At 39.5% G+C, this 21,816-nt stretch overlaps 1 protein-coding gene across 1 annotated transcript in view; it reads left to right on the top strand.

The window, feature by feature from the left end:
- The window catches only part of Phlpp1 (PH domain and leucine rich repeat protein phosphatase 1), a 233,503-nt gene that overhangs the window by 202,356 nt on the left and 9,331 nt on the right, over positions 1-21,816 (top strand). The window contains exons 13-14 of the mRNA XM_052736466.1: positions 5,148-5,278; positions 12,519-12,623. Of these exons, the coding sequence (XP_052592426.1) occupies positions 5,148-5,278; positions 12,519-12,623 (236 nt within the window). The remainder of the gene's footprint in view (positions 1-5,147; positions 5,279-12,518; positions 12,624-21,816) is intronic.

Here is a 21,816-nt window from a genome sequence, read left to right as displayed (position 1 = left end):
TGGTTCTAAATGATTAATAAACCTATAAAAGTCTTCACTGCAAATTGAGCCCAATATCCTATTTTAAAACTTAATTTATTGATATTATTGTGTGTGTATGATGTATGTTTGGGCATGTGCATACCATGACATGCTGGAGGCCAGGGGACAACTTGTGTGGTTGTCTTCTACCTTTACATGGATTGTGGAGACACTCAGTTATCAGCCTTGCAGGGAACGTACTTTTACGCACTGAGCCGTCTCTCCAGCTCATAGACTATAGAGTCTACTTTTGGTATAGAAAGAATAGTTTTATTATTGAGCTTAATACACTGAATTTTATTCATATTGTTTCTTAAAAATAAAGCAAAATGATAGTTGCAGTGTGTCTCATAAAAGTGTTATAATCATTGTAGTTATAAAACTTAATAGAACAAGTTGAAAGGGTAAGATCATGTTTTATTCAGCTAGTTTTCTCCAGTGGCCATAATTTCCAGACTTCAAATTCACAGATTCCTTGATACCATTAGGGTTCTGGGTCTTTTTTGTTTTTGTTTTTTTCTGTTTGTTTTTTAAGAAATAGTCTCATGTGTCCCAGGCTGGCCTTTAAATTCCTATGTAGCCAACTAGTTTTCAGTCAGCTGATGAGAAACCCACACTACAATGTAAGTAAGGTTTGGCCTGGCTGGGCCTGGGCCTGGGTCCATGCCTTGGCCATTGGTGGCTGGCACATCCGAGAAACCAAGGTGACTGTGAAGCTGGTACTTGGTTCTTCCCTTTGGGGCCACTGAACTGCATAGGGACCACAGTTGTAATGTAGTGACTTTCTGTAATCTTTGTGGAAATTTATTTTAAGCACGTGAAATAGGTTTTCAGCACTGGAACTTGGTCAGTACAACTTGTATGTGGGATTTCAGCACCACATCAGCTGATCCTGTGTCAAGTCTCATGGTTTGTATCTTCTTGACTCTTGAATGTAGCTTCCTGCATTCCCTTCAGAAGTTATTCTTATGTATGTTGTGCATGCTCTGGACATGCTGTAAGCTCATCCCCGAGCGATAGACTAACTTATTTTTAATCGGTGACTATAAGCTGAAAATAGACTTCCCTCTGAATCTAGATCAGCTCTTAACCAGCAAGGGAGGAACACAACCTCAGAATCAGCAGTGTGCTTCAGCCTGGCTCAGCTGTACCCAACAAGCCTGCCTGGTGTTCTTGTCACTAGCGTGAAGTGAAAGAGCATGTACTTAGTTGTAAGGATCTCCAAAATGTGGGGAGAAGGCTGGGTTAAGTGGACCGAACAAAAGGATTTGTTCTTCAGGAAGTAAAGTGATGGAAAACGGCTAGGTCAGGATGCAGGTAGGTGGGGTTGGCCCGCTTCTCTAATGTACATATAGCAGCAAGGACCAGGAACCAGTATCCAAGTCCTGGAATTAGATTCAGCAACAATCATTTAGGAAATGTTGTTCTAAAAGCTAGGTAATCGGATGTCAGTTCTGGTTTGGGGCAGAGCACCATCAAAGGGTTCAGAGGAGGAAGCAGCAAGCGGGAGAGGTGGCCATTAAAGCCACTTGGTTCTAGCCTCCCCAGTCACAGACCAGCAGGAAGCTTGGGCTGCACATTCTCACACATAAAATTGGGGTGCTCTGGCTAGTTATGTTTCCATCTGTTTTTAAACTCTAGTTTCTCCAGTTATGAATTCTTGTAACTAGATCCAAAATCTATTTGGAAAAAATCAATGAAGTTAGTACACATCAATTTAAAAGGAAAGCTATCTACAGGTTGAGTTTAAATATTAATTATATTGGACTAATTATATCCAAGTGCAACTTTCTATAGAAAAGCAGTTCTCTGCTTTGGCCTCTGTGCTTATAGTCAAACATAGGCTCGGAGGTTCAGTCAGATGATAGCTTACTTCTGCTCACTTATCTTTCTCCTCTAAGGCATTGTTTTTCTCCAGGTTTTTTTTTCCCCCCTTTTTAGTAAAATCTCTATAATCTAGATCAGTGGTTCTTGACCTTCCTAATGCTGCAACCCTTTCATACATACAGTTCCTCATGTGGTGACCCCAACCATAAAATTATTTTCATTGCTACTTCACAACTATAATTTTTCTATTGTTATGAATTGTAATGGTACAGGATGCCAGAAAAGGGTTGTCTGCCCGACTGCCTCCTGCCCTGGCCAGCTCTTCCTCCCATAGACCAGCTGTTAGCACTCCCTAGGTCACTGTGTGGTCTTCCAGGGTTGACTTTGTCTTCTGGGTTCTTGCATTATGAATTATTTCCTACATGTCTGCTGCAAGTTCAATAGATGAATTTTTTAAATTAATTTTTTCATATATTTTGATTATACCCTCCCCCAGTTGCTCCCTGATCCTTTCCACCTCTCTGCCTAGTTAGCTTTGTTCTTTCTCACTCTCTCTTTCAAACATAAAAATAAGAAATAAGAAACAAAAAGACAGCAAATAAATAATGAATAACCCCACAAAAAACAAAAATCAAAACAACCAAAAGACCAGTAAGACAAAAACTGCCACAACAAAGCAAAACTACCATTGAGTTTGTTTTCTGGAGGGCAACTTCATCTGGGTACATGGCCTGCCCTGGAGTGTGGAGAACGATAAGTGACCAGAAGTAAGCTATCATCTTATGATATACCCAGGGCCACTCCATTAGAGAGTTGATTCTTTTCCTTTGACAATGGGTATCACTTGCAGACAGCTTCTTGGCTGGCAGTGGGACCTGATGTCTACTTCCCCTTCTCAGTACCGTGATCCCATCTGGTTTCAACCTGTGCAGGTCTTGTGCCTGACGCCACAGTCTCTGTGAGTTCCTGTGTGTGTCAGTCACGTGGGGTCTGACAGACAGTGTCCTTGGAGCCATCTCTCTACTCTGCACAGTTGTTTCCTCCTGCTGTTCTACGCCGCTCACTCCCTGAGCCTGAGGTAAAGGATTTGATGAAGACATCCATCCCCTTTAGGGCTGAGTGCTCCAAAGTCTGTCATTCTCTGCACACTGTCCACTTGTGGGTCTCCATGGTTAATTCCCATCTGCAGCAAGAAGAAGCTTCTCTGATGTGAATTGGGTGAGGCACTGCTCTGTGGGTATAGCAGTATATACATATGATATATAAGGTATGTCATCAGTGAGGCACTGCTCTGGGTATAGAAGTACGTATACATGATATATAGGATATGTCATCAGTGAGGCACTGCTCTGTGAGTCTAGCAGTATATACATATGATATATAGGATATGTCATCAGTGAGGCACTGCTCTATGGATATAGAAGTACATATATATGATATATAGGCTATGTCATCAGTGAGGCACTGCTCTATGGGTATAAAAGTACGTAGTATATATGATATATAGGATATGTCATCAGGAATCATTACTGTGTTCTTTTAGTGAAATAATAGTTGTGGGTTTTCCCATAGCTGGTTGCCTATCTAGTTTCAGGTCTTGGCCACTTTGGCAGTGTCAAGTATGGGATCCATCTCATGGAGTGGGCCTTAAATCCATCAAAAAGTGGTTGGCTACTCCGATTTGTCCACTGTTGCACCAGTATATATATGCAGGCAGATTGCTGTTGTAGATCTCGGGGTTTATAGCTGGATGATGATTTGATGATGTAGCATGCAGAGTACCTTCTAGAACCATGAACACTGATCAGTACGAGTGAAGCTTTTAGCTCCTCTGTGTTTGATAACAATGTGTTCTTAGGGACTTACTATCAAGTTGTGGAAAGTAATCAATAGCCTATGATATTTTGGGCTTCCATGGGATACTTTCGGCCAATGGACTCAAAATGATGTAACCAATTCCTATCATTGGAGGTCTCACCTGTTGGCAAAGATGTTTGGTTGCAGAATTGTCTCTCCTATTATTTGGTGACTCAATTTCGATTCATTTCATATTTGTATGTATTTCAGAAAGCTTCTCTACAGTAGTAGGTTTCTGTATGGTTTCTCAAATGGGCTTAGATGTTCATTGTCCCTCCCCATATTCACACTTTACACTTCCTTCCATCCCCTCCCTCGTTTAACTCTCCTATTCTATTTTCCCATTTACCTTTTTGGAACACGATACTCTTATTTCCCCTTCCTTAGAAGATTCCCTCCTCTCCATTGATCCCTTACTAGTACCTAACCTCTGTAATTATTTGGATTGAAACACACACATCTAAAGCTTAAAAGCTAATGTTCACATATAAGAGAAAACATACAGAATTTGCCTTTTGGAATCTGGATAACTTTTTCTAGCTCCATTCATTTACCTAAAATTTCATAATTCCCTTTTTCTTGACAGCTGAATAATTTTCTATTGTGTAAATACACCACATTTTCATTATTGTTCATCCGCTGATGGATATCTAGGCTATTTCCAATTTCTGACTATTATATGGCAGAAACAAACATGGATGAGCAAGTGTCTCTGTAGTAGGAGGTAGAGTCCTTTGGGTACATGTCGAAGAGTGGTATACCTGATCTTGAGGTAGATCTGTATTCCCAGCTTCCTGGGGAACTGTCACACTGATTTATAGTGGCTGTACAAGTTTGCATTCCCGGCAACGAGTAAATGTTCTTCTTTCCCCATATCCTTACTTCATGAGCTGTCATTTCTTTTGCCTTGGCCATTTTGACTGGTATAAGATCACAAATTAGATTTGGTTTGCATTTCCCTGAGGGCTAAGAATGTCAAACATTGAATTCTTTCTTAGCCATTTGTGTTTTATCTTTTGAAAACTCTGCTTAGTCCTGCACCCCATTTTCAAATTGGGTTATTTATTTTCTTTGTGTCCAGGTTTGGTTTTGTTTCTGAAGTTCTGTGTCTTCCTCTTCTTCTGTTTTTCATTGAGAAGGCCCTTGAGGTTCGTGTTAATCTTGGAGTTACAACCCTGAAGGCCCAAGCATGCACAGATATAAGCCATGGGAAAAGAGCCAATTCTTTTTTTTTTTTTTTCAATTAATGCTTTGTTTTAAATGCAGAACTAGACTTTAATGGAAAAGATTAATGGTGGAGTCAAAGAAAGTGAAAAGAATTTATGTAGCCAAGTCCTTAAATGGGTGTGGCAGAGTGGCAGGCCACAGTATTTTTTTTGTATGGACTAGTGCTCATCTACAGCCTCTTCAGATCATCTTTCTTGTTTCCATTGTTCTGTCAGTGTGTAGATCTGAGCTGTAATGAGCTAAGCGAAATCACATTACCAGAAAACCTACCGCCTAAATTGCAAGAGCTAGACTTGACTGGAAACCCTCGTCTTGCCCTGGACCACAAAAGCCTGGAGCTGCTGAAGTAAGTATTTATAAAGCACTGTGACCCCTCAAGTGTTCACTAATAGTGGGACTTACAACTTGATAAACACTTGAAACAGGAGGAGTCTTTTGACTTAGTACCACATAAACAGCTGGACGGAACACAGAAGGGTATTATCCAAGATGGGAGCATAAATCCCAGTGGTTCCTGTAACATTATTATAATGCCTAATGCAAATGTCATCAGAAGATTTTGAAAGAGGTAGATGATCTGAAGGAAGTTGTTAAAAACTAAAATCTAGATTCTTTAAAGAAAAGATAAACTGGAAATGTGGAATAGTTGTAGTTAGATCCTGCTAAAGTTTTCTTCCTTTTAGAGAGTTAATGGTTGATGTTGATAAAGTGTAACCAGTTGAAGTTTGAGGTAGCATCAGTAGAAAAGATGCCACTGTGTGAATATTTATTACAGAACTCCAAATATAGTTAATATGATTAAATTGTGTTTCACAAGTACTTTACAGCCATTAGCACCCTGATATCGAGCTTTGGTAGTAATCAGATGGGTCTCTATAGCATTAGACAAAAAGAAAACTTACCGAGAAATTTATACACATCATCCCATGTTTTGCAAATTAAATGTGTGTGCACTGTGCATGTGAGTACCTGTACACTCCTGAAACACCCCCCGCAAAGGATAGGTAACAAATATTGAGTATTCTCCTTTAAGGCATAGGATTATGTGAGTGGTCTCAGCTTTCTCCGTTATACTTGTCAGCCCTGACTTGTATAAATAGCATTCTTAAACAGTGGCCCAGCATAGTCATTGTTTCTGCCATATATTCTTATACACTGCTCATGATTTTGTTGGAAGTTATCTGCCATATGTTAGGAAAAAACTGAAAAGATAAGAATTTGGGGAATGGAGCATGAGTAATCTTTTTGGGTAGCACAAATTGAAACTTAAAGACCACCTTTAACTTCCTAGTCAAAACCCATCTGGTTTAAGTAATGCTCACTTGCTGGCCTTTTAAATACTTAATAGAAAAATTAATATATGTCTAATTGAAGAGTGCTGCTTAAACAAGGAGTCCCAGGGAAACCATGGGGACCTGGCTCTTCCTCAGTCTTCAGACTTCAGTTTCCTCATATCCTGTAAGCTGAAAAGAGCGGCTGACATTATCCCTGAGACATTTGAGAGCTAAGAGTACCATGAAATGTCAATGTATATTTCCATCTTCATGAGTATGATATGAAAGCTTTATTTTAAATAATTTGATCAATGCTAGTCATGATGGCTCATACTTGTAATCCAGCACTTAGGAGACTGAGGCAGAAGGATTGACTTGAGTTTAAGGTCAGCAGAGGATGCCCAGTGATTTACAGGACTGCCTGAGCTACAGAGCAATATAGATCCTGTTTCCAAGAGATACAAAATAATTGTATCAAGATTTCTCCTTACATGGACTAGGTATTTAGAGAAAAATTGTACCAAATAAGTTCCAGGCGGATTAATGAGTTAAATATATAGAATATAATGTTTTTAATGTATTTGTAAGCTATAAATTATTTTTTATGTCAGAAAGAGTTGAGAAAATCTCAATAAATCAGTCTACATAGGCTAGTATACACATACACACACACGCACACACACACACACACACACACACACACACACATACACTGAAATGTTACATATGTTTTTATCAATTCCTACAACTACTAAAAGTAAATCTAAAAGACAGATGACAATTGGGAAGAAATACTAGAAAAACTAGTTTAAAGCATTGATATTGTTAGCAGAAATTACTCTTATAAGCCAGTAAGAAACACTCCCATTTTGGGCTGAAGAGATAGTTCAGTGGTCAACAATGTATGTTGTTCTTGCAGAGAACTCCAGCTCCAGGGAATCCAATGACCTCTTATGGCCTAAGCAGATACCTGCACATACTGCATGTGCACATACACAGAATTAAAAATAAAATAAATCCTTTAAAAAGTTCTCATTCAAATAGAAAATGAGCCAACATCATTAATATTTTAAAAAAGAAGCATATACATACCCAAAAAGATGTTCAAACTTATTAGTATATCAAGAAAAGATGAATATTCAAACATTTCAGATTGGCTCTGTGAGAGCACCTGGCCTTCCTTAGTACAGTTTTCTTCTCTCATTCTGTGAGTCTTTAAAACACTCACTTATGCCAGGGCTCTGAATACTAAAACTTGGTTTTATTTTCTTCTTACTCCCAGCTTCCAACCTCTCCCCCTGGTTCCTCTCAGATACACTCCTACCTCCCAACCCCTGAAAGTTTGTGGGGTTTAAATGACCCATCCACTCATATACTCCTCAGTGTGGGGCCATCCACTAGTATGTGGTCAGCCTATAACACCCTCAAAGAAAACTGACCTTATCTCCCAGAAGTCATCAGTATCAGGTATTTCCAGTTATATTTGGAATGAATATAAAATAACTTGAAAATACTCATGACATAATTAGAAAAATTTGCTGAACCACCATAAGTGATAGGTGCATGATAGATAGATAGATAGATAGATAGATAGATAGATAGATAGATAGATAGATAGATGGTAGGAGTATGATAAGTATATGACAGATATATAGACAGGTAGATGGATGATAGATCCCACAGTTACATTTGCATAAATAAAATCTGTTAAAGTCTCTGCAGTAAGCCAAAGTGACTGACCTCCTGTGGTGAAGGCGTTGTGCTCTCAGAGTTAAAAAATAATTAGTAAGGATGAATCATAATACTGAAAATGTTACCTTCTGGTTAGTATCACAGAGACTGTGTCTTAATAACTGGACTGTTTCCACACATTACTGTGCTTAGAGATTGACAGACTTATTCTACAGGAGCTAGAGTGAGTGCATATGGGAATTCTTCTGTGGCCTGAGCTTTTGGACTCAGGCCCGTTCCAGATGGCAAGATGTTGGAGAGTCCATGCTGCTATCTTTTCAGGAGGTTATTGAGTTACCTAGTTAGGCCAAAGTGGTAAGTGCTTCATTACAAAGGATTGTTGGACAAGGAGGAGACATTGATTTTTTTCCTGTAATGATTGGAAAATGGAATTATTTCTGTGAAAATTCTTTGGCCTATAAAGATTATCAGTGTCTTTGGAAACGGACCGTCAGATGTCCTGAGAATCAGGAAGGTGGCCCAGGTATATGACAGATGGGGGACATGACAGTGTATTTCAGAGGGAAAAGTTAGTGTGAGCATCTATGGAGAGCACATAGCAGTGTGTTCACTCTGTATTGCCTGTTGGCGGAAGTTTCTGTCCCACAAGCTGCCTCCAAGTAACCACACAGAGGCTTATTATTAATTATAAATGCTCGGGCAATAGCTCAGACTTGATACTAGCTAACTCTTGCATTTAAATTAACCCATATTTCTTATCTATGCTTTGCCATGTGACTTGGTACGTTTTCTCAGTATGGTATGCCCATCTTGCTTCTCTCTGCATGTCTGCTTGGGACTCCTGACTGTGTCCTTCTTCCTCCCAGCATTCTCAGTTTGGCTCTTCCTCCTAACCTTATTCTGTTCAGCTGTTGGCCAGTCAGCTTCCTTATTAAACCTATCACAGCAACATATATTCACAGTGTAAAGGAATATTCCACATTTCCCCCTTTTTGTTTGATTAAAAAGGAAGGTTTTAACTTTAACATAGTAAAATTACATACAACAAAACAGTTATTAAGTAAGAATGACAGTTACAATATCCAGTCCATTTGTATTTGGCCAATTTAGAGAAAATACTATATTATTTATCTTGTGATTCTAAAATTTTATACCTAATTTACCTTTTATCGTAATTAGTCTTCAGCTCCATCAAAGACCCCAGAAGGGTGAAATGTTACCTAATGACAGGGACATCTTGCTCCCTGAATAGTCACCCTAGGTTCTTCTGTAATGTTTGGCCTATAGGCCTAGTATATCTGACAGACATTTCTGAGAAGCAGGGAATTTTGAAGGACTGTCCTACCTTGTCTTGGTAAAGTTTTGCAGTTCCCTTTTTTGTGTCCTGCTAGTCCAGGACAACTGAGGCAAGGGCAGTTTCTTTGCCCAAATGGCTAGCTTTTGCCATAAAGAAAATAAATTCCATATGAAGTTTCTTCATTGCACATCGTCTTCTCCGAATTAGATTGGTGCTGCCAGGAGCAGTCATGTCTCACTGTCATGAAAAGTCTTAAGTTATTAAACATATTAAATGCCATATTCTGTAGGTCTTTGAAGTGTTTGAAGACTATCTATCTATCTACCTATCTATCTATCTATCTAAATAGATCTATCTGTTTATGACCTTTAAACATACCTAACATGACTATAAGTTTAACTATTAATCTGTATTTCTTAATTATATATTATTTTTTAAGCTACATAAATATAATAACTCAAACAAGAATAGAAACATACATACAGTATAACAAGATTAACTTTAAATTTGTATCAATAAACCAAAATCCATACCAATGTAAAATATTTTGAATTTAATAGTTGTTTTTTGGATTAAGTAGAGTCAATAATCTGCCTTTTTATCTCATCATTTCTATATCATATCCCCCTTTTTCCTTTAGAAAGAGATCTTTGAATTTAACTCTTGTTTAGCGCTTTTTTTTTTTTAAATTAAGCAATAACAATTTGTAACCATCCCCCTTCAATGATAATAAACCTCAGGGGCATGGGTTTTGGCCTCATGTTGAACATCAGTTATTAAGATCAATCCTCGTCAGTCTATTTAATGGATACTTTGGGATTTATTAAGATATAAATTGAGGAAATACACTCACAAATACAGAACCAAGCAAACAGCTGAAGTCGTCTTCTATTCTGTCCGGGAGTGAATGCACCTGTCTATCCAGTGTCCGATCACACCAAGAAGAAGAAGAACATGACCCTTCTCCCTCTCCTTTTAAGAGGTCATGTATGAAGGCAAGAAGTGCCGCCTCTTTCGAGCCATATAGCCCAAGGTCATGGGCAGAGCAAATACCATTACAGGCATCCATAACCCATCTTTTGGGAATGGACTACGTCCTGTTGTCTGTTGGCACTGGTACCTTTTGGGGGAACCTTGAAAAAATTGGGATAATAATGAAGTCCTGACTGAGGTATGAAGTAGTCCATGAGATTGGACCATCTCAGCCAGCAGCCCTGAAAGTTGTTTGGATGCATAATTTTGAGGGGACTTTAACAAAGGCATTTTGAAATGCTGAATAACCTGGGCCATCTGTTTTTACTGGTATTTGGTCCCCTTGTTCTGAAAATACATAAATTTTAAAGGTAACAAATGTGTATTATTACCAAGTATAGACTATGTATTGTACACCAGTCAGCCAAAGATGCTTTTTTTGTTTTATGTTTGAGCAGGTAAAATACATATCATGTGTCTTGTAGTTCTTCTAGGTTTGTTTCTTTATGTTTGTAGCCAGGATTTTGAGGGGATCTTCCTCAATTAAACCTGATCATCTTTAACTTTGAACGAATCCGCAGGCTTTCATTTCCTGTGGAAATAAAAGCATAACCTCTTCCTCAAAGTAACTTATCTTTTGACTTCCATTTTGAAGTCAAGACATTTTTAAAATATATAGGTTGGTTTAATACTGCTCGACAGCCTACTATGAAATTAAGAATTAATTTTATATTAATACCACCTATGTTTTTCCAGTGAGAAAGTGAATAGCTAGTAATTGAGAGTATACTCTTACGTGTGTTTCGGGGGAGGATGTGCACACCTGGACATGTACTCAGATGACCTCTGCCACTCTGATGGGGCGGGGGCATGCACACACCTGAACGTGCACTCAGGTGACCTCTGCCACTCTCTTGAGACAGGGTCTCTCATTGAACCTGTAGCTAGGCTGGCGGCCAGCAAGCCCCAGCAATCTTCCTGTCTCTACCCGCTTTGCAACCCAGCACAGGGGTTACAGGTGCTCAGAGCCATGCTTGACTTTTTATATGAGTGCTGGGATCCAAACTCAGGTCCTCATCCCTAAATAAGAACCCCCTTTACCCACGGAGCTACCTCTCCAGCCCTTAGAACTTTTTCTTTAACCAGACTTGTTAATTCCAGAGAAATTTCAGTCATGTATTTCTACAACCAAAGTGAGCACTAGTTAAATTTTAACTGGTTCTTAGGAAGAGTATTCTGATAGTTAAAATTCTTGGGATCTTAACAAAAAGAAGTAAGCTTTAGGTTGTCAGGAAATGATGCATATGTTTACTATCTCTTATTTAAATAATGTGAAAAGAGCCCAATGGTAATTCACAGTGAGCAGGCTTCATTTGGCCACATAGCATGCATTCATTCTTAGGGCTGGGACTTCCTGCCCAGAGGTACTAGGTGCTGTCTGTAGGCTGCTTTAGAAACAGGGAGTGTTTACTCCTTTTTATGTCATGCCTCTGTTTCAGTCCCACTAACCCTTTAATAGCTGAGAGAGAACTAAATCTCACATCTTGGGACATGTAGTGAACTAGTAACTTATTAATGTAATTTTACATGTCTTTTGTATGGTATTAGTATTAATGTAGATGGTTTATACATGTAAAGAAGAAACTGGAAGATCTAGGATGGGGCAAGTCCTCAATAATGTTTGTTGGCTATTTGAATGGATGATATGGACAGAAATTGGGTTTGGGGATGAATACTGCAGAATTCTCTAGCCATCACCTAACTGGTATTTGTTCTTTTCACATATGGATGGATGTTCATGGTGTAAGAATTGTAACTTAACTTGATACAGTTTTGTTTCCTTTTAGGTCTAGTTTTAAGTACGTAAGTGTCTGTGTTCCTGTGTATGCAGGTGTACATGGAAGCCAGAGGTCAACCCATTCCTCAAGAGCCGTCGACTTTGGTTATTGAGACAGAGTCTGGGGCTCACCATTAGGCTGACTGACCAGGCAGCCTGTCTCTGCCGCCTCAGTGCTGGGATTACAGCTGTTTACACAGATGCTAGAGGCCACAGTCAGTTCTCGAGCTTGCACAAGTGTGTAGGCGTGCCAAGACTGAGGGAAGAGCAGACATGGAGCGGACAGTCTGCCAGTCTCTGATCGAAAGCTGCTCCGCGTGCCACGGCTGTGCCCCTGTTCTCATTGTCAACATAAAGACCTGAGGAGTGGGTTCTTGATGCCAGTAGATACTTCATTCACAGTAGATGCAGCGGAGGTGGTAGGGGGGAGTGCTTAGCAGTTTTCATTCCTCAGGGAAAGTGACAGTTCACACTCCTTTGCTCCTAATGACTCCTGCCACTTGTCTCTCCTTAGTAACATCCGCTGCTTCAGGATTGACCAGCCTTCAGCGGGAGATGCGTCTGGAGCCCCAGCAGTGTGGAGCCATGGTTACACTGAAGCATCAGGAGTGAAAAACAAGTACGTTGGGTGGAACTTTGAACCACAGATGCTTTTGTCTGACTCTTTCTTGGATAGAAGGAGACCTGGTGACACACATTCTTTTCTCCTGTGGAGTTTCTTAGTGCATGTTTCTCCAGAGTGCGGCTCACTCCTCAATGCTTAAACACCAGGCTGAGTACCTGCTTGGTATCACATAGTCTCCTTTGGTGAGAGATGTTGCTAGAATAAGATGTAACGGACACATTATATCCATGTAAGACGCCAGCATTTGGAAAAGGCCTAAGTATTGAAATGTATCTCTGCTCCTTTGAAAAGCCCCTTTGTCTTTCTGGGAAGCCTGTTTACCAAGAGAGGAGTAGCTAATTGTCTACATTCAAGATCGCTTACACTGCTGGCTGGAACATGCCTGCCGTCTGCACTTGGCAGCCTTGGTTCTCAATTTCCCCATCGTTTCATCCGCTTCTCTTGCTACCGGTAGTAGTTCATTGGAATTTCCTTTTCTAAATTATTTCACCCGTCAGCCCTCTCTCCACTCCAAATGTGAATATTCCTGAGAATGCAGTCAGGCTGACCACACATTGTTTGAGGAGGGAAGGACGCTTAGGGAAGCAAAGAATCCTACAAACTAGAGCAGCCACCGTTTGGCTAAGGTGTAAGAACAGTGTTGAGAGTAGTGAGTGAATGGGAAGTGGAAAACAACCCGGTAATGAGCTCATTTTAAATCCTGAGTGTACTTAGAGCCAGCCAGATAAAACAGTATTCCCATCCAGGCCTGTAATCCCCAAACTCAGAAGGTGGAGGCAGGGGAATTGAAAAACCAACACCTGCCTCACCACCACCCTAGACACACACACACTCACACCCACCTCACCACCACCCTACACATTCACACTCATACCCACCTCACCACCACCCTACACATACACACACACCCTCACACCCACCTCACTACCACCCTAGACCCACTTAATCAGAAAATTTTAAAATATCCCAGGTGATTCTAAAGTGTCCACAACTGAGAACCACAGACTTTCTGAATGTTCTTCATGGAAAGCAAAAGTGGGTTGTACTACCATGCCAAGTCCTTTTCTGGGCATAGGAAAGGTACAGATCCTCCCTTGTTACCTATAGGGAGACTTAGCTTTGTGCTGTTGGGGAAGAACACCTGAGCATTCTGCCTGGGCTCTGGCTCTTCCCACTTAGTACTATGTTAAGAGACTGGCATATTCTTCAGGACACAAGTGCCTTTGTGGAAGTAGTTACATATTAAACTAAAGGAATTTAAATCTTACAGATTTCAGGATAAGGTTGCTTTCTGATTCCAGGACAAATTATCTACTTATGTATATAGGGTAAGCAAGGAACAATGAGATCTGGTTTTCCTGAATATTTTTTTTTTAACTTAAGGTTGAGAAAGTGTGTAAATGGCAAGTGTACCAGCCTGTGAGCTGTCTTAGAGTGAACATCCTTGCAGGCTGCCAACTGAATCAAGAAACAAGGCAAACAGTAACCCCCAACCCCAGCACACCCCATCCTCACTTTATTTCCGAACTTTTGACTCTTTAGTGTTGCCAGGAATAATCACATGTGTTTGGGGGCATTGTTTTGAGGCTTTTTTAGATGTTTTTATGTGTATTCCCTTATAAATGAACTGGTCATTTCACCAAGGCTGTTTGCTACCTCAGAGGCAGGGAGAAATCTCAGTGGATCTCTGTTCTTTCTCTCCTTGTCTCTGGGTAGAGTCGCATTCTTCTCTTGTTGGTTCGGATGCTTGGGGAAACCCAAGCAGGGGGCTGCACTTGGGTGATTTGGGCCCTTCTCAGACCAGAAAACATGGGAAGCTTCGCTAGAAAAGAAATCTGAGTGACCACCTGTATTTTAAAAAAAACTACACCACTCTACCCAATGGAGGAAAATAGAATTTTAAGATGATTATAAAATTGAGCTTTGTTTCAGAGTTTCAAGCTTATATTAAAATCTTTGATCAGTTTTTAGTTTATACAGGGAGAGACAGGGTTAGTTTCACTTCTCAGCATTTGGATGTTTTCCTGACATCATTTGTTGAAGATGACCATTTTTTTCTCCAGTAGATGGCTCTCAGCATCTTGGGGCCTGCACAGGTTCAAGCCAGATGGGGCACCAGCACTGAGAGGGGGAAGTGGACACAGACTCTCACCCTTAACTAGGAAGCTATCTGCAATCGACACCCACTTGCCAAGGAAAAGTTAGTTTTCTCCAAGTGGGTCTCATTGGGTGTATTAGCCACACTTCACAGTAGACCCCATGACCAGGAGTGATTGCTCAATACAAAATGAACTCAAAGTAGTATTTTTGTTTAAAAAAATATGTGTGTACCTTGTGGCCGTAGCTGCAGGGGTTTATTTCTGGGTCTGCTATTCTGTTCCTTTGGTTTGTGTGTCCATTTTTGGTCAAAGACCTTGCTGTGTATTCTACAGCAGTTAGTTGGGTTCTATAACTTGAAACCCAGCATTGTTCATTTGTTCAGGATTGCATTAACTATCCAGGGTAGTTTGTGCTAGAATGTGAATTTCAGGAGTGTTTATTCAAGTTCTATAAAGAATGCCTGGAATGTTGATGGGGAATACATGAAACTATAAATTCCTTTTTGTACTAGAGCCATTTCAGAAAACTAATTTTTCAGTCCCTGAGTATGAGTAGTCTTTCCATGTTGTAGTGTTTATCACTCTCTTCAGTGTCTTAAAATTTTGATTGTAGAGTTTTTTTCACTTTTTTGATAAATATATTCCTATGTGTTTTATTGTTGTCTGTTTGCTTCTTTATTATTTTTATTTTCTAAAGTTATTATGAGCTAGTTTCATTTCTTTCTCAGCATCTCAGGAATCTTCTTGATATATAGGATAGCTACTGATTTTGTGTCTTACCTTACCTTTGTGGTTCTGAGGGTTTTCTTGTGGGGCACATAGGGTAATATTGTCTACAAGTGAAGGGTAGTTTGACACCTTCCTTCCTTCTTGTTTATATTCCTTTTGTTTGTCTTGTCTTACTGTTGTAACTAGACTTGAAGCCCCATATTGTATTTCAGAGGAGAGAATGGACAGCCTTATCTCATTCCTGATTTTACAGAAACTACTTTGAGTTTTTAAGGTATTTTTATAGACACTGTTTTCAGTTTGCTTTCTGTTGCTGTGATAAAATACCATGGCTGAAAACAACTTGGGGCAGAGAGGGTTTGTTACAGTTTATGATTCATCATGATGGTAAGTCAGGGCAGGAACTCAAGGCAGGAACCCAAAGGTAGGAACTAAAGCAGAGGCCGTGAACTCTCCTTACTACCCTGCTCTCTGTGGCTTACTTAGCCTGTTTTCTTACATAATCCAGGACCTCCTGTCCAGGAGCACAGTGGACAGGGACCTCCCACATCAGTCATTAACCAAGAAAATGTCCCACAGACTTGCCTGCAGGCCAGTCTGATGGAAGAATTTCTCAGTTGGGGTTCCTTTTTTCTAGATGACCCAAGTTTGTGTCAAGTTGACATTAAAAAAAAAAAACAAAAAACAAAAAAACAACCTTTATGTAATTTAAGAGAATTCTTTTATTTCTAGTTTGCTCCGTTTCTTTCTTTCTTTTTTTAGGTCTATTTTATGTGCATGAATGTCTTGCCTGCATGTATGTTTGTGAGCCACATTCATTATTGTGCATGTGGAGGTCAGCAGAGGCTAGCAGAGCCCCCTGGAAGCACAGTTACAATGATGTGCGTCACCATGTGAGTGTGGGGAATTGAACTCAAGTCCTGTGCAAGAGCAGACAGCAAGTGCTCCCAGCTGCTGACCTCTCTCTCCAGCACTTTTTCTTCATTTTTAAGAATGTCATACATGTATAAAATTAAGTATGATCATGACTACTCTCCATTTTCCCTTCTAACTCCCCACATGTCTCATAATACTTCCCACAACTTCATATCTATTGTTATTTGTTTTTACTCATAAGCTTTTAAATCCAGTTAATGCCATCTGTATGGGGGGCAAGCACTGGAGCATGGGAACCTGCTCATGCCACACCTTCAAAAAGGAGTGACCCTCCCTCCCCAGCAACCACCCACTGCCAGGAGCTCCTCAATAGGGGTGGGGCTTAAGACAATTGACCCTATTTTTGCTGGCACAAGACCAAACCAATTGGGTGTGGGTGAGTGGGTGGTATTTTTGTTTTTGAATAGGTGGAAATCATGTTTTCTCAAAAGCTTTTGCTATATATAAGAGAGATTATCATATTTTTTCCATTTTAAGTCTGATACAGTGAACCTCATTGATTGTTTTCATTTTTTATTATTTATCATTATACTGTCTAAAATAACAACAATAATCTCACTATGTAGTTCTAGCTGGCCTGGCCCTCTCTGTGTAGATCAGATTGGTCTTGAACTCACAGGGATCTATTTACCCTTATCTCCCAGGTGCTAGGATTAAAGGGATGTGCCACCACACCCTTGCTCAAAAGTTTGTGTGTATCTGTCTGTATGTGGTGGCTGTGTGCACATGGGTGTAGCTGCCAAGTCCAGAATCCTCAGATTCCCCCTGGACCTGGAGTTATAAGGGGTTCGGAGCCACCAGTTGTAGTTGGTGGCTAGTCAACTCCAGTCATCTCCAAAAGCAGTTTGTATTCTTAACTCTCCAGCTTCAATTTTTTTTAAAATGTTAGCTTGGCCTTGTATTTTATGAAAAATTCCATATGGTTATGATATATTAATACTTTTTATTTGGTGTGGAATTCAGTTTGCTGGTAAGTTGTTGAGGATGTCTGTGTTCCTCAATAAACATTGATCTGCATTTTCTCATGTCATTGCTTATTTTTGATGCTACAGTGATATTGGCCTCGTAGAAAGAGCTGGAGAGATTTTGAAGTTTGTGTAGAATGGATTTTAGATCCTCCTCAAATGTTTGGAGGAATTCCAAGCATTGGGTTTGGAATTTTCTTGAGTTTTAACAAGATTCCAGGCTTTTTAAGGAACCATCACACTGATTTCCACAGTGACTGCACAAGTTTGCATTCCCACCATCCTTGAGTAAATGTCCCCTCTCCCTGCATCCTTCCCAACATGAGCTGTCATTTGTCTTACTGATCTTGACGTTCTGACTAGTATGAGATGAATCTCAAAGTAGCTTTAATTTGCATGACTAAGGATTTGAACATCTCTTTGTTTCTCAGTCACTTGTGTTTCTTCTTTTGAGAACTCTCTGCTTAGCTCTGTGCCCCATTTTTTTAATTGCTTTTGTTTTCTTGATATCCAATTCTTTTAGTTCTTTATATATTTAAATATTAACTCTCTATATTGGATGTGTAGTTGGTAAAGATCTTTTCCCATTCTGTAGCCTTCCAATTTATTTGAATGATGATGTCCTTTTGCTGTATAGAAGCTTTTCTCTTTTGTGAGATCGTGTTTGGTAATTGTTCTTACAGCCTGTGCGATCAGGGCTCTGTTCAAGAAGTCTTTTCCTCTGCCAATGAGTTCAAGATTATTCTCCACTTTCTTTTCTACCAGATTCAGGGTATCTAGCATTATGTTGAGGTCCTTTATCCATTTGGAGTTGAATTTTGCGTAGGGTAATAAATATGGATCTGTTTTCATTCTTCTACATGCAGCCATCCAGTTTGACCAACACCATTTGTTGAAGATGCTGTCTATTCTCTAGTGTGTATTTTTGGCTTGTTAAACAAAACCTCTGGTATCCACAGGTTCATGAACTTTTGTCTGGGTCTTCAATTAATTCCATTGATCAATGTGTCTGTTTTTATGCCAATATTATGATGGTTTTGTTACTATAGTTGTGTAGTACAGCCTGAAATCTGGGATAGAGGTACTTCCAGTGGTTCCTTTATTATTCAAGATTGTTTTAGCTGTCCTAGGATTTTTTGTGTTTCGATATGTAGCTGAAAATTGGTTTTGTTTTTTTTTTAATTTCTGGGAAGAATGGCCATTTTCAAAATATTAATCCTACCCATCCATGAGCATAGGAGATTTTTCTATCTCCTGGGTTCTTCTTCAGATTCTTTCAAGGTCTTAAAGTTTTTATTATACAAGTCTTTCCCTTGCTTGGTTAGAATTGTACACACACACACACACACACACACACACACACACACGTATATTGAGGCTACTGTGAAAGGTATTGTTTCCCTGATTTCTTTCTCATTCTGTTTGTCATTTGTGTATAGAAAGGCTGATTTCTGTGTGTTAATTTTGTATCCTGCTACATTTTTGAAAGTGTTTCTCATCTGTAGACGTTTCCTGGTGGATTTTTAAGCATCTTTTATATATAAAACTATATCATCTGCAAATAAAAATGATTTTACTTCTTTCTCTAAATTTTTCATTTCCAGTTTTATTTCAGTTTGAGTTTTCTTTAGTGAGTCTATTTCTATTTTCATGTCTTGAAATGTTTTCATTATTTCATGCCACTGTGTATTTTCACTATCTTCATTGGACGATTTATTCACATCCTCTTTAAAGTACTTGAACATATTCATAATAGCTGTGTTAAAGTCTTTGTCGTATACTTCATTTCCCAGGGCCTACTGTTCTGTAGCAGGGCTGCTGGGCTCTGATGGAAGCATGTCTTGGAACTTCTTGTGTTTTGCACTGGTGTCTCAGCATCTGGAGTTGGGATGATTGTGGTAATTCTAGGTGCTGATGTTTGGTCTTGTCTTTGTTGAACTGGTGCTCCATTCCTTGGTTTCTGCTGCTGTCTCTGGATCTTAGGAAAGTTGTAGCTGTGGGTCCTCTGCCGAGAGTGCTTCTTCAGGTCCTGGGTGGCATAGAGGAGTAGAGAGGAATACAAGACACGGTTGAGAATGGCTGTGGGAAAGAGATGGCGGACCCTATCCACACCAAGAGGCAGGCTTCCCAGGGAGTGGAGGTGTGGGGGGAGGAGGGGCTCCTGCAGGTAGGACAGAGCAAGTGTCTGGAGAGGCAGGTGTGACAGGGCGGGGTGGGAGGGAGGGTCCTTGCAAGCAGGCTGCTGCAGGGCTGTGGTGGGTGAGACTAATGAAGGAAAAGCCGCCTATTGAGTCCCAGGTGGCTGTGGCCTCCAGGGTCCAGGGAGCAAGTGTTTCTAGGTATCAGTGGCTAGAAGGTGATATGCTGGTGTTTCTTGTTTCAACCTATTTGCCTCTTTGTAAATTTAAAATGTTCTTTTTTATAGGTAGCATATAGTCACATCTTGCTTTTTTTGTCCGGTTTGATTTTTCTGTTTTTGGTGGGTAGTTTTTAGGTCTTATGTTTGTATCTAACGAGATTAAGTTAAGTTTAAATTTCAACTTATTTGTCATTTTTTGTTTTCTTTTTTAAAAAGTCTTAGTTTTTCTTTCCCTTAATTCTTTTGGGTTAAATTTTCCATGTTATCTTCCTTGTTTTATTTGTTGTGTATGTGCATGCATGCATGAATGTGTGTGTGTTGCTTACGGCGTGGTGTGTGTGTGTATGTGTGTGTTGCTTGGGCTTTATAGTATAATCTTTTATTTATTGCAGCTTACCTCCAATTTTATAGCACTTCACAGGGAACCTTAGGAACATCTTGACTTTTGCCTCTACCTTTGCACTATTGTTGTCTTGTGTTTTCCTTCCCATTTGTTATAAAATTCCAAAATAAACTGTTAGTATTTTTAGCCTAGTGTTCTGCTTTCTAAAGTAGTGTTTCTCAGCATCAGTACTCTGGACGTTTTGAACGAACCAGGTGTAAGGTGGTGGGAGAGGAGACCATCACCAGAGTTATTGTGGTTGTGAATAGCGTTTCTTGCCTTCATGTAGTAGGTGCCATACTCCCCTTGTGGCAGTAAAACATGTCTTTCTCACTTGTTATTTGTGGTGTACTTCATTGTTCTGCAGAGATCAGATCTCTTTTTGTATTTCTTATGGTGAAGTCCTCAGGTGGGAAGTCTTTTTGAGGTGCATCTGAAATGTTTGCATCAACCTTAACTTTTCCAAGCTGCTTTTTATAGGTGGATTTTTCTGTCCAACCAACCAGCTCCCAAATCATGACACAGAGATTTTCATTAATTATGAAAGCTCAGCTGATCCCTTAGACTTTTCCCACTAGCTCTTATAACTTAAATTCATCTATTCAGCTACATGCTGCCGTGTGACTCATGGCATTTACCTGTTGTCCTACATGGCTGTCCCACCTGTACCTCCTGCCTAGCTAATGGGCATTTAGCTTTTTATTAAACCAATAAGAAGGTGCCTTGGCACTGACACATCTTCACAGTATATAAGAATATCCCACAACATTTCCCCCTTTTTGTCTGAATAAAAAGGAAATGTTTTAACTCTAACACAATAAAACTATATATAATAAGAACAATTATCAGATAAGAATTACATTCATAATGTCGAGACCATTTTTATTTTATAATTTTGGAAAAAAAATACTTATTTATCCTATCTTGGTGAGTCCAAAGTTCTGTACCTAATTTACCTTTTATCATAACTAAGGAAAACTGTAAGTATCTAGTTTTCAACCCCATCAAAGACCCCAGAAGGATATAATGTTATCTGAATAAACAGGAAGTGCAGAGCAAGCCACTTCTAAAATGACAGAGACATCTGGCTGCCTAGTCACCCACCCAGAGTTTCTCTGCAATGATAGGACAACCATCTTCGACCTACAGGCCTATAACATCTGACAGACTTTTGTGTGAAGCAGAATTTTTTTGAAAGACTTTCCTACCCTGTCTTGGCAAAGTTTGGCAGTCGCTTTTCTTTGTGTCTTACTGGTCCTGTTTGGATAGCATGCTGTTAGCAGTGGAGGCAAGGGCAGTTTCTTGCCCAAATGGCTAGCTTTTGCCATAAGAAAATAAACTCCATATGGAGGTTCTTCAATTCCCATCATCCTTTCTGGAAGTAAATTGGTGCTGCCAGGAGCAGATGTGTCTCATGGTCATGAAAAGCCTTATATTATTAAAACATCTTAAATTGCATATTCTGTAGGTCTTTGAAGTGTTTGAAGATCATCTATCTATCTAAAATATATCTCTGTATGACCTTAAAAACATACCTAACATGACTATAAGTTTGATTATTATAGATTACTAACTATTAGCCTGTATTTCTTTATTACACTAATTAACTTTTAAGGACGAAAAGTTTAATATAAAGTTTTCATAATATACATTTTTAAATGAGCTGTATAGGTACAATACCTTAACAAGAATGGGAACATATATATAGTATAACAAA

Source organism: Peromyscus californicus, unplaced genomic scaffold, assembly GCF_007827085.1.
Source record: "Peromyscus californicus insignis strain IS unplaced genomic scaffold, ASM782708v3 Scaffold_14__1_contigs__length_90479793_seg_1, whole genome shotgun sequence".
NCBI classification, from domain to species: Eukaryota; Metazoa; Chordata; class Mammalia; order Rodentia; family Cricetidae; genus Peromyscus; species Peromyscus californicus.
The sequence above is the reverse complement of the archived record's forward strand: the minus strand, read 5'-3'. Positions and strand labels throughout refer to the sequence as shown.